At 42.8% G+C, this 18,737-nt stretch overlaps 2 protein-coding genes across 2 annotated transcripts; one reads left to right on the top strand and one right to left on the bottom strand.

Annotated features, from left to right (window-relative positions):
* Positions 1-1,163: 1,163 nt before the first annotated feature.
* On the bottom strand, positions 1,164-8,374 carry LOC119393515 (cyclin-H). The gene is made up of 10 exons (XM_037660581.2): positions 8,082-8,374; positions 7,840-7,947; positions 7,556-7,629; positions 6,389-6,590; positions 5,809-5,916; positions 4,651-4,706; positions 4,491-4,561; positions 3,405-3,516; positions 3,253-3,325; positions 1,164-1,319 (listed from the first exon to the last, which is right to left on the bottom strand). Exons 1-10 carry the CDS (start codon positions 8,202-8,204, stop codon positions 1,260-1,262), a joined length of 987 nt encoding a protein of 328 aa, XP_037516509.1. The 5' UTR covers positions 8,205-8,374; the 3' UTR covers positions 1,164-1,259.
* A 280-nt stretch (positions 8,375-8,654) lies between these two features.
* Positions 8,655-16,927, top strand: LOC119393517 (RNA guanine-N7 methyltransferase activating subunit). The gene is made up of 2 exons (XM_037660585.2): positions 8,655-9,086; positions 16,655-16,927. Exons 1-2 carry the CDS (start codon positions 8,854-8,856, stop codon positions 16,854-16,856), a joined length of 435 nt encoding a protein of 144 aa, XP_037516513.1. The 5' UTR covers positions 8,655-8,853; the 3' UTR covers positions 16,857-16,927.
* The last annotated feature ends 1,810 nt before the right edge of the window (positions 16,928-18,737 follow it).

Below are 18,737 nucleotides of genomic sequence, written 5' to 3'. Positions count from 1 at the left end.
AACACCTCATTGCTCCTCTACTCTGCGGGCTTTTTGGCGTTTTTAATTACAAATACTCCCCGAAACTTCATGCTTGACTTATTGGACTCGGGAGAGTATATTTTATGAATATAAGCCCTAGAAATGTACGAAAAAAACAATGTTAAAGTGCATTGTTCCCATGTGCACATATATGTCTTGATAAAGCGCACTGCACCAAAGGCATAGCCAGAGAGGCTTGCAGGGCTTCAGCCATTTCTGTTCAGTGCACTGAGTGTCCACACAGGCTGGGCTGCAAGGACATGCTGGCTAGTACCAGTGTGAACTTATTTTGCAACCAGCCATAAGTTATTATATGACACTTGTTAACATTATACTTTAATTACTGTAAAATTGCGTGGGCCCGAAGCTTTTTACTATGTGCTTATGCCTTATTAATCATTGCCAAGACAATGGAATACACAAAAATACACTCAGCCCACAGATGACACATTAATATGAGTGGTATTGGTATTGACAGGCCCTGCAAAAGGAGCCAGAAGCCCCTGTGCACAATAGTCCAAAGCAATCTTCAGCCCATGTCTGCAGTTCCAGTTTTTCATAAGTCTGATATCATGCAAACATTTTCTATGCTATCGCACCACTACACTGACTTCGTAATGGTTGCACAAAAGTCATGTTTCAGTGGGAGGAAACCTCTGAGAAGGGCCTCTGTTCATGCAATAGAAGAAATATGAGTACCGAGTCGTTTTTCCCAATTCAGTGTCGTGTTTTCCCATTCAATTACATTAGCGCCACCCATTCAAAAGCTCACATTAATTTAGAGGGCCCCGAGAGATCCGTGTTTCTGGCTTATTGATCCCACGCCTATGTAAATCGAAGGTGAATGCAATATGGTTGAAGCCATCCAGGTTGAAGCAAATAACATGCTCACATAACAGGGTGAACCAAATGCCAGCGCAATACTTTCAGTTTGCATAATGCTGACAGAACATTGAAGGTCTTCATGGCAGGCCATGTGAAACAGTGCCAGCGATTTCGGCATGTGTACAAAAAAAAAGCGCGAGCATGCACTCCTTTTTGATGATATTACAAGGAGGGAAGCCCAAAATGAAGGTACAAAATGTTTTCACAGAAACAAGCTGTTGAACATGTCCCATTTTATGACAAACAATCCTTGCCAAAGTCTTCATTTGAGGACATCACACCATATCAAACATGTGAGAAATCAACACTGACATCCCTATATTACTAAACAAATGTACAGTATCTACAGGCAGCTATGGAGAACCTTCCAAGGTACTTGATCCTCCCATTGAATCATCGACTTGCCGATGCTCCTGTAGAGAGAAATAACAAATGTCGCGTTAGAAAGTCCACCAGTAAAAAAAGTTGTATAATTCACTGTAGCAGGGATTCCCAGACCTTGTGGGAACCCAATCAGAAAGCGTGGTCGGGGTTCCCCAACGTGCCGCTAGACTTGAAAGTAACCCAGCACAGACGCCGTTGGGCCATTAATTTCACAGCACTACATCTTGTCTGCCTGTGACCTTATGAAGACTACTTAGATGTGTGGCAATTTTTTTCTAAAAGAGCCAAGTCCACTTTAAATGAAACTGAAAAAAACTCAGTTTTTTGCTACTAACGATATGGTCTGGCCTGCTCCAACAATTTTTTGCTAGTGTGTTCATGTCGCCAAAATGCCTCAAATCTATATTGGGGCTAAACTTTATATAGCCCACTATTCTCAGTATTCAGGAGTAATATTTGGCTCTTACAGATTGAAACATTTCATTTGCACTTGAATTAGCTGGTATAAGAAGTCTAAATCGCAGCGAATGAACGATATAGCAATATTTTGCGACAAAGTTAAAACCATTCTTGTGTTTCCATCAGTGCCGCCCTTTGTTGCATGGGCGTAACGACGATGACTAGACTTGTAGGGCCAGTGGTCCTTCCAGGCAAAAGGCACACCATTCCGGACTCTCGACAGCATTTTCTCGTTCTTGGCATCTATTGAAGGCCTTCAAAAAATGCTTAAGCTCTTCTTCTACTTCTTGGCTCATTTTATGCCGCGCCGTTTCGGATCATTTCTTCTTCAAGGAATAAATCGGTGTCTTCCATTTCAAATACATATATGTACAATCTCAGAGAAGGACATGATACTGTAGCGCAAAACTCAAAAAGAAACACTAAAAGGCCGAAAGAAGTAGTGGTGAATTCTATTGGCAGATTCGGAGCACTTCCGGTAGCAGTTTTTCTGCTCCATTCCGAGCAATTCTGTTCCATTGGCAGATCGAGAGTGCTCCCTGTATGTTTCACTGGCAGATCTGGAGCAGCTCCGCCGCCAGATTCACTCCGCGGAGCAGCTCCCTCTACTCTGCGAAAAGAGGCGGATTCGACCGGAAGTCGCGAGCTCCACGCGCGTGCGCAGAGCGTGGCGTACTGCGTGCGCGATGCAATGCGCTGTACGATCACGCCTGTTCTCTCCGCTCGCGCCCATAAAGGCGAAAACAGCGCGAAACGCAAGGGATGCTGGGCGCTTGCAAAACAGATGTACGCTAGCACCACCTACCATTTGCTCTGGCAAGGGCGCTTATGTTCCATTGGCAGATTTCCCTCGGTTGCTCTCCGCCGGAGTGGAGTGCTCTGGTGTAGAGTTCATCGGCCACTCCGAATCCGCCAATGGAATTCACCATAAGAAAGTCGGCCTCTTACTCTTTATATTCGAGTCTTGCCCAACAATATCATGTCCTTCATTACATATGATATGTACTCGCCCAAGAAAAGCTAATTGGGGAGGGGAAGCACGATAGGAAAGCAACTAGGACACAAACAAAACAGACTGGATGCGGCAATGTTGGTTGTTTTGGTCACGATTGTTGACTCAGCGCTGGTTTAATGGATCTGGCTCAGTTTGATTCAAACAGATGCAGGATTTAGATAATGTTTTATTCGAAACTGACTATTTGAGTTCACGTTACAATGAGGAATTGCGCCATTTTGATTATACAATCATTTTAATAGTGAAAAATACTTAGGCGTACTCTATGCTCCCATGAAATTTAGCCCAGTTTCGGTTTCTGCATTTGGCTCTTTTAGAAAAAAAGGAAACGCCACATATGTGTTTACGTCTGTAAAAATCTGTCAAGGCAAAAATTGACGAACATCTACAAAGTCGTTAAAAATCTGTCAACTCTATAACACTGTTCACAGTATCCAGTTTGGGAACCACTGGGCTAGAGTTATCAAACAATGGACTGAAAAAGTTACCTCGGACGTTCTCGCATACTTTGAGCTTGATTGGTGATCGTCGTCTAGCCCATCCTGCATTTTGCGTTTGTACCTAGAAAATAAATGTTCAGATAATTACAGAATCTGCCACATCAAGCACCAAATTGAAATGATCCTAGTGATGAGCTTACACTTGGCTGTCTGGGTTGTTCTCCTGGTTTCTGCATTTCTCAAGCTTCTGTTCACAGGCCCGCACCTTCTCTTTTGGGGGCACCTCGATGGCTCTTACCATAAGCCACAACTCTGCAACATGTAAAATGGCACAAAATTAAAACATTCTGAGTCTGTCACCGGGCATCAAGTTACTATATCAGACAGTAGAAGTACTTTTTGCATACACAACATCAATGGCACAGAGATGCCCAAAGCTAGTAGCACAACACGAAATGCTAACTTGAGTCATCTTGTGGCATTATACACCAATGCGTACACAACTTCACTGTAATAGCACTGTATTTCTTTCAGTGGATATATGAATCAGTTACAGAGGGGGGCATAGGGGGGCGTGTGTGCCCCCTTCCACAACTGATGCCTCTGTGTGCATGTGTCTGTCATTTCCTTTTGTTTCCACAATGAATCAACTGTAGTTAGCAGCCTACTCGTAATAGATTTAAAGGTAGAATGTTCGTTACAAGCAAGATTGTTGATGAAATTCCAAGATTAACTTGTCCTTTACAAGTGATTCTTTTACATCCAGTGTCTGTTACAAAAAATGTCTCAAATAACGGGAGAAATCGGGCAGCCAACCATGCAGGTGAATGGTGTCCATTATACCAAACCGTCCGTTACATCACAGCCTCTTATAAAGGGGCTCAACTGTATAGCACTCCATCATCATCAGAATGTGGCCACTGCAGATGGGATTCAACCTGCTGCCTCGAGTTCGGCAGCACAAAGCCTGACCTACCGTGGCGAGTTGCAGTATGTCCGTGTTCTGAAGAACTAACTAGTAAAGTGTTTCCAAACTTCCCTTAATTAGCTATGTGAAATCACAATTTATAATAGAAATAATGTCCACTGCTTCAAGTAAACCATGCGAAAGAGGTGGGACAATGTGATTTGTGGCAGGTAGTTTCTAAACAGTGGCTAATGACACAAAAAGAGAGCTGGCAGATATACACTTGCACACATTGTGTTATGGTTACTGCTCTAAACTATTTCCGTAAACTCGCTGAGCACAGAAACACTGACAAAGTAGAATGAAAGAGTGGACTGACTTTTCACAGTGTCCTTGATGTGGTGAAGTGTCTCACGTGGGCTGCCGGCAAACAGGAAATCCGTTATGTACCTGTTTCACAAAGCAGAAAGGTACACAGACTAAAGCACAGCCAGTTTGATGAGCAAGAAATGCAGACATAACAGGAAAGGAAAACTTACGTTTCAAAGTTAGCCTGGGCTTTGTTAGCGGCATACAGAACAGCAGTGAGGGCAATCTGCAGGCAGCAAGAAAGACTAAAGATTTAATCAGGTTGATTAATGAGACAACGTGGGACTTATGCAACCTTACTAGAATTCTGACCACTTGAACAAGTACTACTGACTCGTCATTCTTTTTCGATGCAAACATCCAAATCACCTAAACTTTTGGATATACTATACTGGCAAACATCAGAGCTCCTTAAGTATTTTAGAATGTATGTAACGCACTATTAAAACCATCATTAATAACACCTTCAACTCTTGTATACTACTTGGATATTGCAGAATTCCGGCACAATGTCTGGTTAGCCCACCTGGCTGCTACAGTGTCTCCTCTCCGATGGGCTCAAACTGCCACAACTCCAAAATTTGATGTCCACGATACCAAACTCACTTTTATGGCCAGTGTTATTGTACCTAGCCTTTTCACTACCCATCAAAATAATGTCAATGACACCATGTGTGGAGTTTTGGACCAGCCTCAGGATCAAGTGATGCTTACAGTATTCACAGCATTTTCTGACATAATACCTGCACCCCTAAGCTTAACTCAACAAAAAAAAACAACAACATACACACACACACACACACACTTTTTAAGCATATTTTCCCTTTTTTTGCGTGTGGGTTATATGCGAGAAAATACGGTACTATGTTTTATCCTACTAGAGAAGCATGTAGCAGAGCGTCTGCAAGATGAAAAATATGTGCCACAATACCCCTTCAACAGAAGTGAACTGAGCATGTGGATATAAACATGTCTGCTGGAACAGTACGTTCTCCACCTTATTGATCATCTAGACAAACAACGCGTTGCAAGTGAAAATGAACAAAATAATGAAATACAGCAGTGCCTGCAGGTTCAATACAAAAGTGCTGGCATTTATTAGGGTGGAGAGGGTCCCATATCCCCCTCTGTTGCTTTCAGGCCTGTCAAAATGTAATCAAAACAACAAAGGTTGTGTGGCTGTTGCCAGTATTTGGTGTAAATAATGCTGTTTACTTTTATATTGTGAAAGCTGCTGTGTTAGCGTGTAAAAGTGACAACAATGAGGACTTCAAACACACACACATAAAATAAGTCAGTTCACAAGATAACCTGCATTATGTTCATACCTGGGATGGTGCCATGAGGAGCATGGCATCTGTGAAGAGAGTTCTTTCAAGGAAGTCATCCATGTATATCCTCAGCTTCTCTGGGTCAGGAAACTGGGAACACCTGGTCTGGTGGTAGAAAGAACAGGATTGCTTTTTGTATACATGTCCTCTCATTTCATTCACATCAGGCCACTTTGCAAAAGGTAAGCACTTAACTGTTGCTTGCACAAGCCTTTGACTGAGTGCATATTCATCTAGCTGTTTTGCAAGTACTAGACGTGGTACTCGTCCATTGTTTTAGCTGTTTTACACAACTTTTGAGGACATGCAAGAGTGCTCTAGGATGATGACAGTTATGCCACAAGTTTAAAAAATAGATTGTACTACAAACAGTGACCTGCACCAAGCCCTATATTTATGTTACAGATTCAAATGTTCAGAAGTAGATTATTTCAGCCAACTGCAACTCTTTGTATCAATCATAATGGGACTAATGAAAGCCATTATTACCGATAGGCGTAAGCAGCAGCTAGGGCCTTCGTTAAAGCACATGGCAAAACAATCTTTCAGGTCACACTTGATGAGAACAAATGCATACCTTGAGATCTATTAGAAGCCCCTCAAGTGGCCGATATGGGTTGTGAATGGTGAGGTGGTACTTCAGCTGCTGCATGAGCAGAAGCTCATTGTTCAAAATGATGTCCGTGGCCTTTTCTCTGTCTCCACGGACATTGCTGACAAACTGTGCAATGGAAACGTTGAACTCCTCCACTTTGCAGGCCAGGTAAACACAAGTCACCCTGCAAATTTATTTGGACAAATTATTAGCAGAGTTCCTTGCTGGGTGTGTTAATACATACTTATGAAAGAACAGAAAACTAGTGAACAGATGCTTGCACAGATCCAGCACTAGTATGGTCCACTTCTTTCCTTATGTTTATGTTTGCCTGTTTCCTGTTCATTCACAAGCAAAAGTATAAACGATATCCCCCTTCACTAATACAACTGTCCCATGGTGCAATTTCGACTGCAACTGACAATGGCCATGTGACCACGATATAGCATTTTGCCCACTGCCTGTGACCCTAGTATACAATGTAATGCTTCTTCTTGGCCCCTTGGCTAAGAAGAATTAAATATCACTGTACTCTTTCTTTTTTTTGACCACCCTGTCTGCTTCCTCTGTTCAAATAATGTTGGCTCAGTGCTAAGACAAAGTACACAGACAAGTGCAACACACATATCACTTCTAAGAAAAGAGTGAAACATTCGAGAGGTGGTTACAGGGAAGAGCATTCGAACGCTCACACGGAATAAGACGGCAGCCAACGATTGAAGGTCTACATCATCATCATCATCAGCCTGTCTACGCCCACTGCAGGGCAAAGGCCTCTCCCATGTTCCGCCAATCAACCCGGTCCTGTGCTTTCTGCTGCCACGTAATACCTGCAAACTTCTTAATCTCATCTACCCACCTAATTTTCTGTCTCCCCCTCACGCGTTTGCCATCTCTTGGAATCCAGTCAGTTACCCTTAATGACCACCGGTTATCCTGCCGACGTGCTACGTGCCCGGCCCATATCCATTTCTTCTTCTTGATTTCAACTATGATGTCCTTAACGCCCGTTTGTTCCCTGACCCACTCTGCTCTCTTCCTGTCTCTTAAGGTTGCCAAGGTCTACATTTACATGCAAACAATGCGTGGTATAGGCCAATGTTTCGAGCAGAAAGAATGAGGGCCATTATGACTAATTAGGATACTTACAGCATGTGCTTAGGGTGGTAGTCCATCACAGAGTTGTTGAGGTAGAAGCGCTTGAAGTAGTGAAACGATGTGCCCTGTGTAAAATGTAAGGTTGAAGCGATATAACGTATCAGCTCACGAAGACACTACACCTACAATAGTAAAGACAACGGCATTGCAATAAAAATGCGTTCCAATAACATATTTATCACGGGCCTCAACGATATAAGAACTCGAAAGACACGTTCCCCGGGCCATTTTTCTCCCTACAACGCATTCGTGCCCAATGGCGTTCTACGACTTACAATTACGCTTCTGGGAACAGGCGGTTGGAATTTCTTGCAGAAATCTCGAAGGGTGAACTCGTAGTGCTTGTAGATTGTCCTTTCTTCTTCCGGTGAAAGGAAGTCATCCTGAAATTATTTAGGGCCGATCATTACTGACGCAACCAAGCAAGTGACCCGTTGTTCCTCAACAAGACAAATTTCTGCGGCATTCATTCAGCAAATAGTTTCTTGTCCGCGTTAAAATGACAAAGTTCACTGACCGGGGATCGGTTGGCGATTTGCTGTCGACTGATGAATCTGTCATTAGCGGCTTTCCTGAGTCGTGAGATTTGAGCCTCGTCTTTAAAAATCCAACACTTGCTTTGAGTGCTGGTAGAAAACATCTTTTCTTAACTCGTTCTAACGCTCTGCTTAGCGATAATGGAATTTTATGTATAAGCTCTGCATTTAGCGCCTGCACCACCAATCATTTCGCATTTATGCGAATTCCTAGCACATGCTGAGCGGCTCCCATCCATACATGCTGCATGCGTAAACACAAAAACAGGCATGAACATATGCATGAACAAGATAACAAGATCAACAAAACTTGTCGCGATGGCGATGCGATGTTGCATCGGTTGCATGTTCAGACAAGAAGCCATTCAAGAATCCCAGCGGCCAAATAAACGTAACTTAACGTATATAATTTTATGTATTCAAATACGCAATCATAAACATTTGCTATAACCTGTGACAGTGGTGCTTGAATGAAAAGGGGTGGGGGAAAGCTCCGGCCGCTCTGGCCACTCTGGCTTTCAGCATAGCCCACTAGTCACACTAATCCGCTAGCAAAGCCAGTGGTGGTCAAGCAGCGGCGCAGCGGATTGTTTTATTGTTGTTTTGGAGTATTTGGTGTGTGTGTTGGTCATTCCAAGTAAATAAGGCCTTGAGGCGTTCATTACAGCTTGCCAAATATGCCACAAAGACTTTGCCGTACTTAGTGAAAGATAGTATTCATTGCACTATCTGCACATTGCTTGCGGCTTCAACATGAGCGGACCTGATGACGAGGCGCAGTGTTCAAATACATCTGCCAGTGAACCCGATGACCAACAGTGCGCGAATAAATCACTGACAGAGCTTCTGCAGGAGTACGAAGAGAAGTTCAAGTACAGATACACTGAGCAGGATTCCAAATACATGGAGGTTGTCAACAAGCCACTGCCGCCGCCTCCCGTTGTCTATCCTTGGTTTGTGCAGAATAGGAGATCATTCGACAGAAGGTATGCGATCGCTTTTCTAAGTCGAGTGGCATTTCTAAAGTCGCAGTGTGTCAGCCTTCACCATCACTGCCGCCCTACACTTCTCAAGCTTTGTTTTGCACTTTTACAATATGAAACTGCAGCTTGCAAAATCGTTTTACTTATCTCCCGTGACGCCGGGAAAAAAATAAATAAATAGATCCACTCCAGGAGCCGCAAAAGCCAGTGTTTAGTAAAAAGGTAATTTTTGGGTGGCCTTTAGCTACTGTTAAAAATAACATATACTTACAGTAGACCTTTGCAATGCACTATGGAACTTCCACAGCCTTCAGAAGAAGAAAACAAGACTGCACAAATGCCATTCTCTTATTCGATATTTTTTTTTACGTTACGTTAATTGGCGTGCCACTTCATACTTCCTTGTATATACCTACTGTCGCCAGATTCCTGGCCCATTCCCCAAAGTGGGCACGTGCCATGAAAAATGATTCGTCATCATTAACAACTAATAGCTGTTTCGGAGCTTCAACTACTCGCATGCTATTCAACCACAAGGGTACTTACTGCACGACTGATTATTTTCTTGTCGATTCCAAGCGGTTGCCCTGTTATAGATTTGTTAACGTCCCCTGATTTGTTTTTTCCTTTTTGTCTTTGCATCTCATTAACCATTTCTCATTATCAAAGTTTACTGCAAGAAGGTGACACTGAGGCACAGGCAATTGTATGAACTATGGGGTGTGTAGAGTAATGAGTTCCAGGAAGGGATCACAGTGAGTGGGTGCGCCTAATTCCCAACATTATCATGCCAATATAGACCGATCTTGGGTCAACTGAGTTGTCAGCATGGCATAGTTCAAGGTGCCGCTGCTGAAGCCATGCAAGCAACCGAACTGGCACCTGTTAGCTTGCAAATCTTCGTGCACCTATTCCCCACCTAAATCCACTCCGATACTGAATACTTGTAAGCTGTGGTGATGCCTTAAAAGTGAAAATAACTGAAGCCCAATTGTATGTGCCATGAGAACACTTGCCACACAATCAACAAAGTCCAAATCCTAATCTCTGGACCTAAGCTGTGGTGCCAATGAAGAGTTTTGAGCATCCCATGGGCTCTCATATGAATAAATAGCTCGGTCACGAGACAGATAAATCCTGAATGTTCTTTCAAAACAAAGGCCCTGAAACTAAAGCATTATTGTGGCAAAAATTAACGCTATGATGATGATGATGTCTGCTGCCTCTTCCCTTTGGAGTGGGAGATCAATGGGCTATGCCGGATCGGGCAAAGAAGAAAAAGAAAACAAATCGAAGATTGAGTTGAGACAAAAATTTAAAAAGGTGGAAGGAGAAAGAGAAGAAAAAGAAAAGAAAAAAGGTTGGTCAAATCCAACGCGTCCTCGGTGCATCGTAGCCGCCGCGGCGCACGCGTTTGCTCGACCTGTTTTTTCCATCAGTAATCAAGCCACCGCTTCGTAGCCACCACCACTTCCCAGCTTGGCGGCTCGCCGGACCCACGAAAACTGAGAGCCCTTGCCAAAGCGCTGTTGTCGTTTGTCGCACCCATCGTGTTTTGTCCCGAGGTGCCAGAATCCTGAGCATCACGTATCGCAGGCCGCAGGCCAGTACACTCTAGCACAGTGTGCCGGATTGTCTCTATCCAAAATGGGCAGTAAGAGTTGCCAACGCACAAGATGGTTATCCTGCAGGCCACAGGGAAATCTCTAGGGCTCACTGGAGTTCATGTATTCGTGATGTCACCACAAGCTGAGGTGGTATTTAAGTGTCCGTTAAATGGACTGTTTCGGCATGCACTGATTGGATGGAGATCGAAGCCGGGGTTCACTATTGGTGCTCACTTGCTCGCTTCAAAGACTTAGCCATTCACAGCTTGCCAAAATGGAGACTCCATTTAGTGAACACTTACAGAATACCACCCCTAAAGTTTCCACTTACTGCTGTGCTTAACAAAAGTGCCGGAAACGGGCGCCTAAGTTTATATTTGGTGATAGAACATGCAACTGGTCATTGTTCTTCGAGTACGTGTCCAAGGTGAATACAGTGTTGGGCTACAGTTGTCCAATGCCATGGAGTTGACACCAGTGCATGAGCTTTTGCCTGTGCACCAGTGGAGGGGCAAGAAAAAAAAGGAAATTGCAGGGAATTATGGCTTTATTTTCAACATTCACAATTGTTACCTTATTATCTGCACTCCAGCCTAAATTTCAGGTATCAGTCTTCGATAGCGGGTTTTAGCAATAGGTTTTGGAGCTAACAAGAACTTGATTTAAGCCACGTCCCTCGATAATCTGGCTTATGTCCTCCTTGTAGCACGGTTTCAGGCTTCTTACAGCCTTTGTATACTAATAACACGGCTAAAAGCTTGTCTTGCAAGTTGAAATCAGCTTTGTAGACACGGATTGTCAGGCCTTTTGGCTCTGAATGCATTGTTATTGAAAATAGGACCCGAGGAGGCTAAATTCTTCGTTAGTTAAAAGCATGTCTGTTGACTGCCTGTGGTTGTATGTATGTGGTGTTATCACCGCTCCCACCTTTCCAAAAGTTGTGAAATTTTTTCTCTATATCTTCTATTATTTTGCTTTGAGTACTTAGTTGAGGCATTTTATACTTTTCTGTTTTTTTTTTATCTTCTTTGCCTGCATGAGTTCTTACCACTTTCCCTTTTAGTGAATTTGTCTCATTATGTTGCTGAACGAGATTATTAATACCATCCGTAATTTATATAATTTGTCAGTTGTTTATGGATTTATTTCACCAAGTTTTTCATTTCTTGAGCAAAATGCAAGTTCCACCATCACTGCCTTTGCATTGAGCAAGTATAACCACTGGTTTATTTGAAGCAGAACTGACATTTGGGTCAGTTGGCAAAGACTGATTTTCTCTTAAACTACGGCATAGAATATCGGGCTTGCTGGGATGGCATCATGAAACACTATTGTAGCTCATACTGAAAACAGTATGAGCACGGTAGCTCATACTGAGAACAGTATGAGCTACCGTGCTATGTCTATGTGTTACTGCTGTGTGCATAGGTTGGCAAACTCACTCATGAGTACGCTCACTCAGACTCATATCGAGCTACGAGTCCGGGGGAGTAATGTTTTGGTGTGTTTGAGTCTGAGTGAGTTCGTTTGAGACAAATTTTAGTGAGTGTCAGTTGGAGTGAGTCCGGTTCAGGAAAATTTTGGTGAGTCTGAGTCCAGGTGAGCCCTAAGCACAAAATATATTTTGTGAGTGAGTCTGAGTGAGCTCCAAATTTTTTTGCCGACCTATGGTGGTAACTGCTCAACTTTAGCATTACTATCAGCCTTATGACGTCTCACGTTGATACTCACAGATACTTCAACACACTAGCGTTCATACGCCAGCTCATTATTGATCAGAGGCGTGTCTTGAACCCCCCACACAAAATTTTTCAAAGTTAGTTCTTGGTAAAAATGTCTCGTGTGAGTCATATCTTTATATAAAATTGTCCTTACTGGATTGCAGTCACTGATAACTCGTACGTGAAGCTACAAGATCAAAATGCATATCGCAGAGCACCGATTATGCAAGATATTGGTGTTCAAGTGTATCGATATCCTCATCAAAAATCTAATTTACACTAGCGGACTCATGAGTCGACTCACTCAGACTCAGATCAATCTGTGAGTTTGAGTCTGAGTGAGTAATATTTAGGTGAGTCTGAGTCCAAGTGAGTCTGGTTGAGAAAAGTTTGAGTCCGGTTGAGGGGGAAAATTTTGATGAGTCTGAGTGAGCCCTAAGGGCAAAATATATTCCATGAGTGAGCCTGAGTGAGCTCCAGATTTTTTGCCGAGCTATGGCTGTGTGTGTGTTGTACCTTTCTTAGAATAACAGAGAGCTGAGCTAGTTGGTAAGTATTCATTCTAAAAAGACAGGGCGTGCAAACACGGACACAAGAAAGAAGTCAGCACACCACAAACGCCGACTAACAACTGAAGAGACGCACAACGGCTGAAAAGAAAGAAGGCACTAAAACTTATCTGCGCATGCCCATGCAACAGGCGAACCTATCAGTCCGGAACGCGTGGCGGTCTCCATGGAAGATAACTGTTAAGGCATTTGATTTCATCTTTATGCAATTTAATCGACGGTTGGCTCACGCATGCGCTACCACTATACTCGATATGCCATGCTTCAATCATCAGGCGCGTTTCTTCATTTCTTTGACGGTACAACACTGCGCATTCATCGAATTTTGCCGTGCATTTACAGTCTTGACAATGTAAAGATGGATTAGAAGGTGAGCCTCCTGTTAGCGATCTCTTATGTTCCAACAATCTCTGGTTAATGCATAGGCACGTTTGTCCTACGTAGAAGCGGCCACAGCTGAAAGGGACCTTATACACAACACTAGTACAGCAATCATTGAATTTGTTGGTGTGTTTTACGAAACAAATATCGGTCCGCTTCTTGTCTTTTACTCGCTCATTCTTCCTCTGCACAGCGGCACAAATCTTACCTAGCTTATTGGCAGCCGTGAAAACAACATTAACGCCGTATCTACTTCCTACTTTCTTTAGCCTGTGAGATATGCAATGAATGTACGGTATACCTACGACACGTTTCTTCCTATCGCTTTCTGCAATCATGCTCGGACTTAACACAATAGATTTCTGTAAATGTTCAGCGACCGTGGCCACTGCATCACGAGGATACCCTACATCTAAAAGACGCGTAACCTCTGCGTTAAAGCTATCACACATTCTGTGCTCACACGACTTGGTGAGGGCTGATTTAAGGCAAGACATGGCGATGCCGTTTTGTACAACCTTTGAGTGCTCCGACGAAAAATTTAACAGCGGTTTCGAAGATCTAGGAGGATACTGCCAGCACACATGGTTCTTCTGGAACGTTAAGGAAATGTCTAAAAATTGTAATCCATTATTCTGAGGCACCTCTTTAGTAAAGCTCAGCCCACCTCCATTTAATTCAAATTTTTCGCTCACGGAAGTTACCACCTTTTCAAAGTCCTCACCACTACAAAAGATCAAATAATCGTCCACATAACAAAAAACCTTAATAACCGAATTACCTAAGGCGCCTTCCAAAAGATTGTCAATCTTGCTAAGGTATAAATCACTAAGAACCGGAGCAACCTTAGAACCAATACATATCCCTGATTTCTGCACATAAATGCCTTCCTTCCAACCTACAAGCGTCGACTTTAAATACATGGAAAGGATTTCTAGAAATGCCCCGGTAGAAACACCACATTTATCGGTGAAAACCGTCTGGTGCGCTTGTTCGTTAATACATTCATTAACACAATTTAACAACTCCTCATGCGGCAAAGAATAATACAGGTCTTCAATATCCATACTAAAAGCCTTACAACAGCCGGGGTTCTCCTCGGAGAGGAACTGAACTAGCGCCTGAGAATTACGCATACGAAAAGGGTCTGAAAAGCTCAAAGAGGTTAAGCAGTTCTGCAAATAACTAGATACAGCGACTTGCCAGGTGCCTTGCTCTGAAACGATTGCTCGAAATGGGATCTTGTTCTTATGTGTTTTCTTCTTGACATTACAAGCTATTCTCTCAAGATTATGTCTTAACAAAAGGTCGACAGCACGTTGCCTAACTACCGATGGCTTAAGTTTTACCGTCCTAAATTTATTTTCTATGGCTGTTAATGCTTTTTCTGAGAACAAACTGTCCGGCATAATTACAAAATACCCTTCCTTATCTGAAATTACTGGCCTGAGTTTCTTCTCGACACAGTAATTAACCAAAGGCTGGTCTGAAATGCAGTGGGAACGCTCTTCTTCAGGAAAAAGTCTAGTGATTGTACGTGGCAAACTTAAAACTATTTGTTTCAGGTTCGGCTTAAAACAGTATTTAGGACCTAAGGCTAGGGTTTTGCAGTGACTATCATCTAAGGCAGCTCCTCCAAGGACTAGCAAGTTATTTTGTGGTGAAACAGTAGAAATAATCTTCCTCTTACATGGTTGAAGTTCTCGAAGTTTTACCCTCTATATGAATTCCGCATGCTGGTTAGCTACCCTCATCCATTCGGCGTACATCTGCTTCTGGCGGCGATCGTCACGCGAAGTCGAGCAACGGACCTTGAGGCATTCCTGGTAAAATCTCACTTGACGCCATGATTCCGCGGTCAATATGGCACATATCCTCCTGGCATGTGCGGTAGATGGTTGCAGAAAGCCGCACAAAAATTGAACTTCAACTGGGCAAACTCTATTCTTAGAAAACCATGAAAAAGTTCTTCTTAGTGATTTATACCTTAGCAAGATTGACAATCTTTTGGAAGGCGCCTTAGGTAAATCGGTTATTAAGGTTTTTCGTTATGTGGATGATTATTTGATCTTTTGTAGTAGTGAGGACTTTGAAAAGGTGGTAACTTCCGTGAGCGAAAAATTTGAAATAAATGGAGGTGGGCTGAGCTTTACTAAAGAGGTGCCTCGAATAATGGAATACAATTTCTAGACATTTCCTTAACGTTCCAGAAGAACCACGTGTGCTGGCAGTATTCTCCTAGATCTTCGAAACCGCTGTTAAATTTTTCGTCGAAGCACTCGAAGGTTGTAAAAAACAGCATTGCCATGTCTTGCCTTAAATCAGCCCTCACCAAGTCGTGTGAGCACAAAATGAGTGATAGCTTTAACGCACAGCTTACGTGTCTTTTAGATGCAGGGTATCCTCATGATGCAGTGGCCACGGCCGCTGAACTTTTAAAGAAATCTATTGTGTTAAGTCCGAGCATGGTTGCAGAAAGCGATAGGAAGAAACGTGTCGTAGGTATACCGTACATTCATTGCATATCTCACAGGCTAAAGAAAGTAGGAAGTAGATACGGCGTTAATGTTGTTTTCACGGCTGCCAGTAAGCTAGGTAAGATTTGTGCCGCCATGCAGAGGAAGAATGAGCGAGTAAAAGACAAGAAGCGGACCGATATTTGTTTCGTAAAACACACCAACAAATTCACTGATTGCCGTACGAGTGTGGTTTATAAGGTCCCTTTCAGCTGCGGCCGCTTCTACGTAGGACAAACGGGCCGATGCATTAACCAGAGATTGTTGGAACATAAGAAATCGCTAACAGGAGGCTCACCTTCTAATCTATCTTTACATTGTCGAGACTGTAAGTGCACGCCAAAATTCGATGAATGCGCAGTGTTGTACCGTCATGAAGAAACGCGCCTGATGATTGAAGCATGGCATATTGAGAATAGTGGTAGCACATGCGTGAGCCAACCGTTGATTAACTTGCATAAAGATGAAATCAAATGCCTTAACAGTTATCTTCCACGTAGACCGCCACACGTGCCGGATTGACAGGTTTGCCTGTTGCATGGGCATGTGCAGATAAGTTTTCGTGCCTTCTTTCTTTTCAGCCGTTCTGCGTCTCTTCAGCTGTTGGTCGGCGTTTGTGGTGTGATGACTTCTTTCTTGTGTCCGTGTTTGCACGCCCTGTCTTTTTAGAATGAGTACCTTTCTTGTGTCATCACCTGTATGCAGTACAGTTGTATTTCAAACATACGAAGACCTCGCATAGCACTAGCAACATGAGTTTTGGTCACTTTCTTTCAGAGACAACCGCCAGGAGCGTTACGGTCGTGGCGGGGGCGACAGGGATAACAGCTGGAACAGAGGAGGGAGGCAGTGGGAGGATCGACGCAGAGGCTACCAAGACTACGGCGGCAGTTATCGCGGGTACCGAGACCGTGAAGACCACCGGCAGGGATCGCACGGCTACAACTCATACCAGCAAAGGCCGAGAAGAGACTACTGATCTCCCAACTGTGGTTGTGTAATGAATGTTGTTGAAAATCTCATACAATAAACATTTGCCTAAAAAGTTTCGGACACTGCAGAAATTGTGTGCTTGCAAGGTTGTGAATAATGGATTGTTCAATGGCCATTGCACACTCGCTTGATTTCCAGCTACAGATAATGTTTCGCACTTTAAGAGCACTGTACATACAATTAAACTTCAGTCTGCAAAAAAAAAAAAAGATAATGAATTATCATATATAAAAAAGGCTGCCTTTGCTCACTGATACCAACGTGTAACAAATCAATGGTTTCTACCGGTGTCGTATCCAACAAGGGGTACTATGCCACAATTTCTTCCTTTGTAGCAGTTGCTGAAAAGTAGTTCTCAATGAAAAATGCTAAGTTCACATATTGTGTTCCTTTTCATAGCAAGGCATATTGTTTTGATGTAAAGAAAAGTATTTGAAAAGGAAAACTAGTTGGGAAAGAAATACAAAGGAAAATTTAAATATACTACAGAGTGGCATGTGCAGAATACAAGCCAGTGAATATTGTGCAGTGATATGTGTAACTGTGTCTCAACATAAAACGTTTGTAACCAGTCCCAAGTCTGGAAAAGAAGTAGGAGTGGCATCCGAGCGAAAATAATGCTAAGCATTTTGTAGCAAACTTCTGATCAGTTTTTGACCAGCTTTAATCCACATGGCATGGTCAAAGTGATATATATGGGCTTTGCAATAGCGTATAGGCGACAAGAATTATGACAGAGTTACGGTATCAAGGGCAGTTATGACTGACAAAGTGAAAATGCTTTTGATTTATCTTAGGAGTGCTTCTGTCAATGTCGGAATTTAATCGCGTCTGAACGTGAGCTGGTTGGTACGTATCCATAGGCAAGACAGCACAAAAGGAAACATGGACAAGGAGACAAAGGCAGTGCTAGTCCTGTGTCTACATGTCCATGTTTCCTTTTGCGCTGTTTTGCCTATGAATGTTGGAATCATGAAAACAAATTAAAAGAGCCGACTTGTGAATGAGCCAGGTTGGTGTACCTGGTGCACACAAAGCAAAATTAAATTATGTAAATGAGTGTGAACCGCAAGGATGACACAATATTGCCTATGAACCTGGATACGAAAAAAAGTTGTTCATCTTTGGTATAGTAACCATCGCAGAACGGCACTGGTCCCTAGTTCGGATCCTGGACCAGGATGAAATGTTTGTCAAATAAGAGGCTTTTATTTTTATGAAAAATCCATTTGGATTTTCCTGCAGCTTTGTGCTGCGAATGGGTGGATGGCATTCTGTCCTTTTCGTCATTGTTTATGCTCTACGTGATGGAACAAACTGTATGGAGGGAGAACTTCCAGAATAGTATATGTAGGCAATGTGCTAAGAGGCGTTAATGTCCACAATTCCTTTAAGCTGAACAAGAACATGCACATAACAGCTGACAAGAAAGGCAAAGGAAGAATACATGGAAGGTGTGTCTGCAATAATGAAAAGGGTTGACAAGGTATTTGACTAATTGTTATGGGCACATCCTGAAGAGGGCACACCATTATTGTTTACCGAGATTGCACTTACATTAGCGTAACAGGAAGTGAGCAGATCGGTTTCTAAACTGTGAAAGTATTTTGGGGAAAATTACGCAGCTAATTTTAAAGTCTACCATTTTATGTGCCGTAACCTTGATAAGAGGCACAATGCACTGGCAGGGAGCGAGTGCTGAAATGTTGCAGTGTTGTGATCCCATGTGATCGCCTTTTGCATCACAACATACAAACTGCTGAGAAACAATTATTTAAGCTTGTTCGCACAAAAAGCTATTGTAGTAAATTATTTAGGGCACTCTCGCGGTTACCGGTAATCTTTTTATGATTTCAAAGTCAAGAAC

Source organism: Rhipicephalus sanguineus, chromosome 5, assembly GCF_013339695.2.
Source record: "Rhipicephalus sanguineus isolate Rsan-2018 chromosome 5, BIME_Rsan_1.4, whole genome shotgun sequence".
In the NCBI taxonomy this organism is placed as follows: Eukaryota; Metazoa; Arthropoda; class Arachnida; order Ixodida; family Ixodidae; genus Rhipicephalus; species Rhipicephalus sanguineus.
Note: the sequence above shows the minus strand (reverse complement) of the source record. Positions and strands in the feature narration are given on the sequence as shown.